At 49.0% G+C, this 12500-nt stretch overlaps 1 protein-coding gene across 6 annotated transcripts in view; it reads left to right on the top strand.

Annotated features, from left to right (window-relative positions):
- LOC126570440 (probable G-protein coupled receptor 158) overlaps positions 1-12500 on the top strand; it is a 49821-nt gene that overhangs the window by 27002 nt on the left and 10319 nt on the right. For all 6 annotated transcript variants that reach the window (XM_050228186.1, XM_050228185.1, XM_050228184.1 and 3 more), the window contains exons 4-8: positions 1978-2217; positions 2300-2474; positions 2556-2624; positions 6676-7134; positions 7213-7407. In XM_050228186.1, the coding sequence (XP_050084143.1) occupies positions 1978-2217; positions 2300-2474; positions 2556-2624; positions 6676-7134; positions 7213-7407 (1138 nt within the window). The remainder of the gene's footprint in view (positions 1-1977; positions 2218-2299; positions 2475-2555; positions 2625-6675; positions 7135-7212; positions 7408-12500) is intronic.

Below are 12500 nucleotides of genomic sequence, written 5' to 3'. Positions count from 1 at the left end.
ATTAAACTTCAGGTCTGGGATGGTGGATAAAGATCTGGGCTAAGTGAAGACATGATAAAGACACAATGGAAACACCTCGCAGCTAACAAGGTCATTAAGTAGGATCCACTTTCTTGGTTTGCATTTTTAAGAGCGTAATTTTAAAATTACTCAGAAGAAGCTTATATCAATCAGTGGATGCCATCTGAAATCAAGTTATTTAGCATTCAGAAACACGTCACAATAGACCGTTTTTTAAGTCGCATTAGTCATGGCGCAGTGTAGTTCGCTATCTGATCTGAACTTTGGGATAACAGTATTGTCCGTCAACAAGGACAATTTGGAAGCTGCAGCTGTCAATCCCTGTGGGAGATTTTCTTGTGTTTCACGGCCATAAATGTTTTCTTTTACGAGATTCTATTAAGTTGTTTTTATGAGCCACTAAACTTCCTTAGTGGGTTGTTCTGAATGTAGCCAAAAGGCTTCAGCTACAACACACATAACATAATTTGAATGTCATACAACATAAAGTTTCATAATATTTCGACAACAATTCACTAAAAAAAATCACAAAAATCGCATCTTTTGTAAATCAAAATACATTTTGCTAATTTTGGTTACATCCCAACAGGGCTCGGCAGATTGTGCCAGAAACCATAAAGTGAAGCATCCTTCCTCCGGATGGGTAGACCATTTTCTTTGATTAAATTTACTTATCCACAGAGCTTGCTGCCAGCCAAATCTAGCTAGTGAGACGAATAAAGTCCTGCTCGAAAACATAAAGTAAAAGAATAAACATCAAACATAATTCGGTGCTTCGGTGTCCGCTTTGCTTGGCACTCTTCCTCTGGTCCTTTTTGTGCAAATAATGTGTTCGTATTTGCATTCGACTTCCGGTGCTGACTGCGGGCGGTGATGCGCTCGAGAAGCAGAAGAAGAAAAAGTAAAAGTAGAAGAAAATGTTATTGCAACACTAACAAGCTTCGGTGTAGCTCTCTTGCGTCGACAAACGAAACCATTAGCGTTTGATGTATGGTGGTGCGTTCATAAACTGCTGCGGAAACCCCGTCGGATTGACCCCAAGTAACCGCTTCAATGCTGGTCCCCGTTACGCTCCTCTCCCTCTCTCTCCCTCCCTCTCTCCCTCTCGCTTGCCCTACCATTGGTTGATAAAAACATAAAATTTTGAGCGCCTCCAACGTTCTCGGAGGTCACCGCCCAAAGGCTCCGGCCGGCCGAGGCAGCAGTCGAACCGTGTTCGGTTCGAGCTGGGTAGAAAACCATCTCCGTTACATCAAACATCCTATCGAAATGGAGCGATGGAACGTCCGCACCGCATCGCCATGCCATCGCCATGCCATCGCCATGCTGTTTATCCTTCAGCTCGTAGGTCGAGCACAAAAGACAGCCCTCCGCCTCCCGGGCCCGGGCAGTACCACCAGCGGGCTCCTTACAAGATGGAGATAAATATTTATCCACCCCATTCTCACTGTCATACCCCCCTGTTTGGCCCTGCTGGCCCCCGGGTCGAATCTTTTGTGGTTAACATTTGAGCTTTACCTTATACGCCGACCGAGGGCAGCATGGGATAGCCGTGCGGCATATAAGCAGACAGGCAGTAGTGTAGTGCCGTTTACTGGCACAAGTCGGGCCCGGCGGCAATTTACTCAAGTTTTTCACTCGTGTGCCCACCCGGAAGGCATGTAGACCATTTTCCCCTGGCTGCTTCGACATTGCATCGTCATTTTCCTCCCTTTCTCGGTTGCTCTCCGCTTATTTTGGAGCTTTTTTGCGACGATAACGGTGACCTCAGACGATAACGGTGAAGCAACTTCTTTACCAAACGACCAGCAAGCTTTGGCCTCGAAGCGGATCTTCACCTTCCGTCTGGACACGGATGGTGTCTTTTTCTCGCTCAAAAACTGTCAACCAACATTACAAAATGCACCATTTTGTTTTCTTTTTGTTCTTTGCTAATTCTCTATTCCCATTTCGCAGGATCGTGGCATCGGCATTCATTGCGGCGGACGTGGATCAGTGCAATGACGCGCTGGAGGCCATCTTTGGGCGCCGGCACGTGTGCGATCGCGAGTCCACCTTCTGTCTGCTGTCGGAGCTGGACGCGTCGAAGCCACGTGGCAAGTACACGTGCGTCTGCCGGCCGGACTACTACATTCCCAACGAATCGATACAGGGCTTCTCGTCCGACAAGAACGATGGCAACATTACGAACTTTAGGTGAGGATCGGCGAGAGGCGATCGAAATTCAGAGAATTCTTATCGGTGACTCATTTTTTTTTATTTTCTTCCTTCCCATTAGCTGCATTCCATGCCCGAGCGCATGCGAGTGTGACTCGGCCGGTAGCTGCAACAGCCCGGACGAGGACTTTAGCACGGAAACGCTGATGAAGGCGACGATCGGTGCTATCTTAGGAGCTTGCATGCTTTGTTGTTTAGTGTTAGCGTTAATTGTGTTCCGCCAACGGAAGTGCAAGGTAAGTTGAAGCCCCCATTCTATCCTTCCTGGCCTTTTTCTTATTCTTTCTCTTTGTTTCTCTTTCTCGCCCTTTCCGCAGACCATTGCCACCGGGATGTGGACCATTTTAGAGACAATTTTATTCGGCATTTTACTACTATATTTAGCGGTAAGTAGCATCTTCGCTCGCTTCCCAGTTCTCACTTCCGAACAGACACATAAATGGAATCACATCATGCCAATCACGTCCTCGATTAACGCCCCCGCCTCGTTGCCCCGGCGCAAAATGGGAAAAATCTTATTTAATGCTGGATGAGGTTTAATGAAACGCTCCAAAGTGTCAGGACGATATCTTAACGCCCGTAGTACCCCAGTGCCCCCAACAACAACCCCCTTTGCCAAAAAAAAAAACAAATTAATTTAATTTTGTCCGACAAACCCTCGCCAAAAGAACGCCTAGTGGTCGTCAGCCACCTAAATGCAATCTGTTACGCGAAAGATTCGAGATAAGCACAAACGAAAAACAAAAAAGGAACTGCCCACAAAAAAGGATTAAAACCAGGTCCGGTAAAGTGAAACATCATCAAAAATGCAATCCCTGTGCCTTCTCCACCGTGCCATCGTCACCCAGAAAGCCCGAAAGATCTTTAAACAAAGTCTCGAACATGTCCGGACGGACGGTACACCACCCCGTGGTTCAGTTCGGTGGTTTTTGTTCCGCCATTTTGCTTCCCCTTGTTTTTTTTTTCGACAAACTCACGCTTTAAAAACCTCAGCCCATTCCTTCGGGCGGGATGGGGCGGTAGGAGACGAAGAGGAGAAGCCAAATTAACCTCGGAAAATGTCCAAAAAGCCAAAGCGGAAAATGTGCGAGGAAAAACAAAGGAACGAAGAGAAGGTGAACGAAACCTCTCGGTTTCGTCGGTTCGGTCGGAGTTTTTGTAAGTTGTGTCCGGGTGGTTTTGGGTGGGTCAGAATATTGTTCTGACCCGTGTGCCGTGGACGTGACTCCCGGCTTCATCAGCTCCACGACCACGAGTACCGACTAACGCGCTGATGCGTTGTACAACAATTTTAATCAAAAGTTTCCATTTATCATTAAAGTTGCAGACGATGATGGTGTCCCGGTGGCACGCTCTGTGGGTGCTGCTTCGTTCACCAACGATTTGGCCGTACCTCGGTTCACCCTTTTGCTTGCTTTGCTCCCCAAAGTAGTTTTCCCAATTTTCCACCCCACCTGATACTTGGCGGTTCTGTACACCGATACGGCTGCTAAGCATCGGGGCTTGTCCGGGTTAGTCCATGCTGCTTAACCCACTGGGTGGTCTACAAAATGGCCACTAGGTCTGGAGGCTACATCCCAGGGACCGTTTACGGATGAATTGCTAATGAGAAGTTTCATAATTCAGCGAACGTGGTGGTTGGTGGCGCTTGTTATGTGATACAGACACTGGCACAGGCTCTTCTGCCCGGTGCGGTTGTGCTCCACGGCGACCGCGTTGGTTTTGTGCTTTGTGAGCCAAAATTAATGAGTATTCAAATTCGTGAAACATCACGGCCCTTTTCGCTAGACGTACCATGACACTGTCAAGTGCTGGCGGCCACAAAAGCGCAGTTTGCATCTGCAACACTGGGCAACCACTGATTGGTGTTATGTTTCCATGATGATGCTGAAGCAGCAGCTCTCTTCAGTTGAATTGAAGAGCAGGAGTGTAATTTATACGCGATGCTGTAGAAGCATGAAAATCAATTCCATTCGCACCAGGTAACAGGGGTCCTGCACAGGAGGCCAGGCAGGTAACTTACTAAAAGTGAAAAATCATTCAAACCACACCGAACCAGTCAGACGCTGTGCCCGGTTCTGTACAATTCAGTTTACACGAGTCCATTACAGGAGCGTTGTAACTGCTGTTCTGACGTCCGAGGTCTCCTCTCTGTTCTCGAACATGAACACGAACACGTGCCAATTGCGGCCTTACAAGGCATATTAACGGTGGCACATCTGTTGATGCAACCGGCACACTATGATTACAGCCTCCCCGCGTGGAAAGCGGCAGAGCATTATGCGAACTCACCTGGCACTGGCTCACTCACATGTAGCACTGCAGGCAAACAGCATAATTGAATTGGCACAAATTGCCAATGTGGATGTTCGATTGGTGGTTCGAGGTCGCCACTTTGATAGATGAGAAGCAATTTATGTTTCCATTTCGATTGGACCGCTTAGCCTGCGCTTCTGTATTGGTGTGTGGTGAGAAGGAACATGCTTATGTGACATACTAATTAAACAGCTGATTTCACAAGCGAGCCGTTGGGCCAAACCCGCAGCGCATTCGAGATAAACAAACAAGGAGAAACCGAACAGAGTTCCATCCTTCGCTTCGTTGGGTTCTTTAAAATAATATTGTTCCGGATGTTTGTTTGGGAGGTCCTTTCGAATGGGTTGCTGTGCTGGAGAGCAGTAATAACAACATCATCATCATTCCCTCAATCACTGATTTGCTGTTACTGAAAACATCGAGCATTGAGCAGAAGCAGTAGCAGCATCACACTTGCGTCAACATCGATCCCAAAGCCGGAATGAACTCTCCAGGCAGTTCTCTGTGTGGGTGTGGGCGCAGGACTAGCACACTTCAACACACGCGCACATGCACAGATACAAGAGAATCCTGATGCCACGTGCCAGTGCTTGGGCGTCCCAGACGACCTTGGCAGCTCGCAACATAACATCATATGAAGTGCCCCGTGATAGCGGCCAAACCAAAATCTCATCTTTCCCCCTTCTTCCCATTTGATTGGTGGGTGGGCAGTAGGGTGGGTTCAAATTTTTATCAAAAGCATTCGTTGATTTCATCATAAATCGAAACCGTTACACACGCGCACACGCACACTAGTACCTTATCGTGAAAGTATTTCTGCCAAATGGGCGGCTTTCACCCACAAAAAAAAGGAATGATGAAAACGAAATCGGATCGCCCCGGTTCGGATACCACCCCCCGGATGGCACCACGTTCCGATTCTCGATCCACCATGATGGACGCCGCCAGCAAGCCCGAACATGCTATGGTGGATTGCTGGTTTTATAGAATTTTTCTGGACAGTCATCACTTTCACCCCTAAAAGCGCCACCCCACGCCATCAACCCCCGGTCGATCCGCTGAGTGATTCAACTGGCTTTGTGACCACGCACCTCGCAGGGGTCAGAAGCGGTGGAGCAGGGATGATTTTTTTGCTTGCTCACAGGATATAAAAATAGCAAACGCATAGTAACGCAAAAAAAAAGATATAGATTGTGCTGTGGAATGGCACTGACAGGCTCCGGTTCGATTCCAGCGTTGGTTGCCAGATCAGATGAAACATTTTATACGTTCCAACAGACCACAGACCCGGTTTTTGGTGGCACCATTTGCTGGACCGAAAATGAAGAGAATGATGAGTTGAAAGGGACTGCACTGACTGTAACGTAAAATTCGCGCTTCAATCGCGGCTCATAGTGATGCCAGTGATCACTGTAACGTTCTCACCAGGTCTGCATTCCATCGTTTGTGGCGGGACGGATGCCTTGGCACTAAAGCTGCTAAAGAATAGAGCCATTTCAGGCCATCTGCTGGATCTGGTCTCATTTCGCATAACTGTAACACTCCTTCCAGTCTGTTCGCTTGAATCAAAGTTTTCGTTTGATTTCTCACACCCCACCACCAACTCGCTCACGTCGTCAGCAACGAAAAAGCGACGAACGAAGAAACTCCAATGGGTGAAGGTAGAACCGACACCTACATGCTCAAAGGACGACGTTCGTAATGATGTCGTCACCGACGATGGTCGTCATAACGAACCGGCCACCTACATCAAACGCCAAAACGTCGTGGCCAACGCAGCGCGCAAAACGAGCAGCGAATGTGGTGTGAATGGGCGCGAACGAAATCGCAATCGTCCGTCGATGACGTCCCGTGGAACGCGTTGATTAGACCGAATCGGCTCCGGTCTGTGGGTGACAGTCCCTCCCCCCTTCCACCGGGGAATCGATGCCGTTTATGGTTCCTTTTGCGTCTTTCCGGTCGCCATTTTATTGCCATTCCATTTGGCATGATTTATGGGGTCGAGGTGGGGGTTAGCATCTGTTACGCTTCCGGTGCGCCAGATGGATTCCGAAGACGGCACGATGTGTTGTGCCTTTATCTCTCGTTCACTTCATCTCTCTCTTCCTCTCTGTGTCACAGGTTGCACTGCACTTCCTGCAGGCGTCGAACGTGCGGTGCCTGCTGGAGCCGTGGTGCCGCGAGCTGGGCTTCATCATCTGCTACGGTGCGATCGTGCTCAAGCTGTACCGTCACCTGGTGGAGTTCCGCACCCGTAAAGCTCATCGATGGGTTGTGAGAGATCTCGATCTGCTGCGCTACCTGTGCGCGATGATCGTGGCGGTGCTGTGCTACCTGGCCGCCTTCACCGCGACCAGCCTCGACTTCCTGCAGTACAGCGAGCTGGTGTGGCAGATGGAACGGCCGGCACCGCCGGGTCAGGGCGGAACGGGGCTGGAAGCCGCCACCACCGAGCAGGTCGCGTCCAACATGTGCCGCCCGCTCCGTTGGGACTACGTCACGCAGGCTGGCGAACTGCTGATACTTGGCTTCGGTCTACAGTTGGCCATTGCCAGCCGGAATGCCAACACACAGTTTCGGGTAAGAGACTTTTTGACGTCACTAAAGCGTCAAACTCAATGTCCTCTCTCTCTCTCTATTTGTCTTGTTTCGCAACAGGAGCGCCAGTTTCTAGTCGCCTCGATACTGATCGAGTTTCTCGTCTCATCCACCTTCTACATTCTGCGCTTTTGGTACTTGGACGAGTTCAATCCGTCGACCCTGTTCCTGGCCCTGTTTGTGCGCTCGCAGCTCACCAACACCGTCACGCTGGGGTTGATCTTCCTGCCCAAGCTCTGGTACCAGCACAAACAGGTAATTATTGGTGCCAACGGATCCCTAAACCTCGCTATACCACCACCGCTCCACTCCGCTTCCTGCTCGTGCTCGTCCTTCGCTCCCCTTCCCGCTTCCCCCTTGCCTCGCTCCACCTTCTATCCATCTTTGGTCCCAAAAACGATTCCCGTTCGCATACCGAAATCATCAAACACAAACAGAGAAAAGACATGCAGTTCGGAGTGATGCCCCCGGTTTTGAAACGTACTTTGAGCGCCACACAGACCACTAATCCTCTAATTGGCAAGCATTGGCTCTGCTTGAAGTACCTCAGTTCTGCCCCTTTTTCCATGTAATTGATCTCTCGCTGGTCGTACCAGCATCAAGCTGTGCGTCAGTAAACACAGCACAACAACACGAAACATGAAACATACTCATAAAACCACCATCAACAACAACCAACACCACCAGTAGCCGTACCAGCATATATCCTAATCCACCTCACAACATCACCACCACCACCGCGATGTGTATTATCTGTTCGCATTATTGTTGTTTGTGCTTTCTGTTGTTGTCTGACGATTGTTTGATTGTTTGTTGGTTTAATGGATGTGTTGTGACCGAACGAGGATCGCGACCGCGTGTATTCCTTTTGTCGCCCGCCCGCCATTTTGTGACGACAACAACAGTGGCAGCCTGGCAAGCGCGAATGCCGTATATTGTCACATAATTTACATCCACTTACCCTCCTCTCAGCGTGCCACATCATCATCATCATCTAGTGAATGCGTTGAGCGCTGAACGCTTCACGCGGATGCTGATGTGATGTGCTCGTTCGCTTCTTCTTTGCACGATTTCATCTCCATCACATTCCCGTACCATCACCATCACCAACTCTCTTTTGTCATTCCTTTTTTTTTTTTGCTTAGCTAATTATTTTCGTATTAAACAAGCAAATCGGTCCAGGCAATGGCAGTATAATCGAGGTGCTGAGTTGCTCATCATCACCATTTCCCTACCATTCCGACCCATCAAGCCGCGAGCTCGAGCTACTTTGGGCGCTCTTCCGCCGACGAGCCTCGAGGCGAAATAATAAACACCGTGAAAGGACAATTCCTGGCCTCCCTGCCGAGTGTCTTTTGGGTTGTAGCACCTGTTTCAAGTCCTCCTGCCCGGGAGCTTGTGTGCCTTTCTCGATTCTTTGCTCAATGCCTAGCATTTCATTTTCACGTGCTTTATGCGAGCGCGAAGCGTAATTTGTAATTTATCGTCACTTCCTGTACTGGATCGTTGTGTTCGCTTCACTTTTGCGACGATGACTCATCGGGAATCAGATCGGGACCAAAATGAGGTCCAGCTCACTCGAAAACATCTTCATCGTGAGAAGTCACAAAACGGCAGTCTACTTGCTGATGCTGCCTTGAATACTTAGCAGGAGCACCATTCGAGCCGGGAGAGCTTAGCGTAGAGATTAGAATTTCACAGTTCCCTATTGTGCGTCACGCGCGTAAACAAAGAGAGAAAGCCGCGTGAGGGGCCATTTTGGAGCGTTGAATGGAAAACAAATTGAGATTCATTTTTTGTGCGGTACAATCAGGGGAAAGAGGGTGGAAGGCGTACGAACGAACAAACGAACGACCCCCCTGAGGAGTTACTGAGAAGCTGTCACCACTGGATCGCACTGACTCTCGAGAGGTTGTTTTTTATTAAAAACCCGTCGTTATCGAGATCGAGCCTCGAGGCTTTTATAAAAATGATTCGCAGCACACATAAAAAACACACGCCATCACGCACGACGGTCGAGGTTCGACGAAAGAACATCCTCCTGCTCGGCATCTCGGCGTGTCATGAAGCCGCAGCACGCGCCTGCTGAAAGTGCTTTTAGCAAAGATGAAAAAACAAAAGAAGCATGAGGTAGAAGGCATATATTTCCTTCCACCATCCATAGGGCCGTGTCTGTGTGCCGGTGTATGTGTGCGATGTAGATGTGTGATGCTGTCCGTCGAATCGAGTGAAATGGATTGCGTGTTTATGCGCCTGAAACAATGTTAACGTTGCTTTTAGTCGCTGCTCGTGCTGATGCTGATGCTGCTTACCGTAATGATACGATAAACGTGGCGTACCGAAGAGTGATGGCTTTCGGATGATGGTCCCGTAACACGTACGGTATCAATAGTTCCGGATGGTGTGTCGGAACGGTCGGAATGCAGGATGTGGCGCAAGCCGTCAATGTTTCCGTCGATCGATGTTTGGTTCGAATCTTGAAGGCACCTGAGCAGATGAAGGTTATTCCCTTTCTCTCACCTCTTAAAGAGCTGCCACTCTCTTCCTCGCTCTCTTTCTCTCTCGCTCTGCATTCCGAGTTCATGTTTCCTGTCCATTCACTTAACGGTAATCGTGTATACTACAGGGAACGAGGTGTCTAAAAGATGGCATCAAAGCACAGCGGCAGCGTACCATCATAATCCCCTATCGCGAACCGCGAACCGTTGTCACCAATGATAATGATGATGTGCTTCGTTAACCCGGCCTCCGACCGTTGGTGAATGAAATCATCGGTGCTAAACTTTTGTCCAACTTCTTAATTTCCGCTGGGAGCTGGCGAAGCTAAAGCATCAAACCAACGGGGGCCAAATGCGCAATGAAATTCCCTCCGTTTGTGTTCCCCGTCTGTTAGAAACCTTGTGGTGCCCCGAAGGTGGCCAAAGTATTTGCTCGAAAACCCGATGTTTCATCGCGCGATCCCACGGTGGCGAGACCGTGATCCGATCGCAAGACCCCGCATGCAAAACTATTTGCCGAGCGAATGCATACGGTCCCTCGAGGAGGAAAGGGGGTTAGAGACTGGCGAAGGGAATCGAAAGTTTGCCCCAAAGTTAGGTGGCGGACGCCGGCGCCACCTCAACACTTCAACTTTGTTCACGATCAAGATATTGCTGCCGACATTTATTCGAAATCTTACACATGCTCGCCGGTGCTGTGTCCAACTTGCAGGAGGAGCTCAGGGCTTACAGCAGCAGCAGCAGCAGTCTTGTAATGGTTTTGTGTCCCAAAAGATGCGCAGTAGTTGGTGACGAACGAAAAGAGTTTAACAGCTCGTTTGCTCGCCCAAACCTTTTGCGAACTTTTCAGTCCAACTACGGTCCGAATTCAATTACCAGAATCTGGCAGATTTGAACTGAGCGCTTCGCACAGACGAAGGGATAAGAAGCAAGTGACGCTAACGCGTACACAACCCAGCAAAACGAGGAGTAACGCTTGATAAACGTGTAATTTAACACTTTACATTCCATACCGTTCCTCGGCGGTTCCGGAAGCTCCTTTGGTGCGGTACAGTCCCAGTGTACAGATCTCACTTGTACGGATGCTGGAATCCTTCTCGGGGAAGAAATCGCATGTGGAAAGCTCGCAGCGAGGCGATTCCAACTTTACTAAACACTTCACGCACGAGCGCACTGCGACGCTGCTTCTGTGCGACGCTTCGCTCGAGAAATGAGCTGCCGGACGAGAGGGCGCCCACTTGAATCACGTGCCAGACACGTTAGAGGGTTCGTGGAAACCCCAGGGTCAGTGTAGAAGCAGAAGAAACAAAAGTCAACACGACGCTAGCCTGAAAAAAAACGAAAAAAAAACCATCCCGTCGTGTGCGAGCCCGCTCTATTAAATTACAAATACAATCATGAGAACAAAATTCAATCCAAACGACATCTTGGCAGTTCTGCGGCGAATGGGGAACTTGGGGTTGAGCGCATTATCCATGCGGACCCCAAAAAGGATTGCAGTGAAGGTCCTGACGCCCTAGAGAAGAGGAAGTCTCGAGAGTTGTGGCGGATTTTCTGCAACCGACGTAGCCGCCAGCCAAGTTACGCCTCGAAAAGTTGACGGTTCGCGTTGGAAATTGTTCGGGAGTGCTGCGGACACTGTACGTGTGCGAGTGTGTGCGCTCTTGGGGCAAGGTAACCGTGAAGTGGTTGCGGATGAATCGTTTGCTCGTTTGTCGGCTCCGTGTCCGCGTATGGTGGAACAGAGGAACCGAACCAGAAGCACCAAGACGAAAAATCCAAAGCAAAGTCGGTCCGGTCGGAATCCTAATCAAATTTTCATGACAATAAACTTTGTGCTCGAGAACCAACGGGGGTGCTAGGTGACACGAGCGAATAAATGGGATTTTTGTTGAGTATTGCTGAGCTGGAGCTACCAGCAGCTCACGGTACGCGGCCTCACACTCGCTCGGATTGTCCCCACAGATCCGGAGTCCCGGACAAAACATTGCTCTGCCGTTGATATGGCAATGGAATCCTCGAGTGGGTAGTACAGTGCCTGCTTCTTACTCCGGCTGGCTGCGCATTCTGTTCCGAGACGCCTTTTTCCACCGACACAAAATATCGGTCAAAGTTTGCCGGCCAGCACCCCGGTCCGGTTACCCGGTTTTTATGAGCCTGAGCTCGCCGCTTTTTCGATGGAGTTGCCTCGGCGGTGGCGGCGGTGGCGGCGGTGGCGGCGGCAGCATGTATCGTATTACAGCAGCTCGTTGCGCTTCAGTTACCTGTGCGTTGTTATTGTTGTGCGCAGCGGGAAATGAATATTGTTTGCGACGTGGCATTTGATGAGGCGGAAAAGTGGTTGGCAGAAGGGTGCGAGTGCAGGAACGTGGCTGAGGCTATTGATTCAGGATTAACTTTTTGAATTACTCCGTTCAGTGAAGCCTTGTTATGGAGTTGTACAAAGAAACTTTCAAATCAATGAACAAATAAAATTTTACGAGAATGTTAAAGGTAACCCTTGCAATACCTGTTCAGCGCCAGTTCTTGTACCTCAGAACACAAAAATCTCACAAAAATCAACACTTTTGGACAGTGAAATCGAACGTGCACATACTTTCCTTGTGAAAATAGAGGAAAAGTTCCAAAACTCGACATGACAATTGATCGATAAAACTATGACGAATGTTTTTGATGAACTCATCTTGTTTTTGCAATTAGTTGAAAGTCAAACAAATGCTCTCGCTAGTGTTATCTCTAAGTTAAAACTGACAAACGGCCTGGTAGTGCAATGAGAAAAAGTAATTGAAACATTCAACATTCACGTGAATTTATTTTAACAAGCTTTTGTGCTGATCTTTCCCAAATGCC

Source organism: Anopheles aquasalis, chromosome 2 (genome assembly GCF_943734665.1).
Source record: "Anopheles aquasalis chromosome 2, idAnoAquaMG_Q_19, whole genome shotgun sequence".
Classification (NCBI taxonomy): domain Eukaryota; kingdom Metazoa; phylum Arthropoda; class Insecta; order Diptera; family Culicidae; genus Anopheles; species Anopheles aquasalis.
Note: the sequence above shows the minus strand (reverse complement) of the source record. Positions and strands in the feature narration are given on the sequence as shown.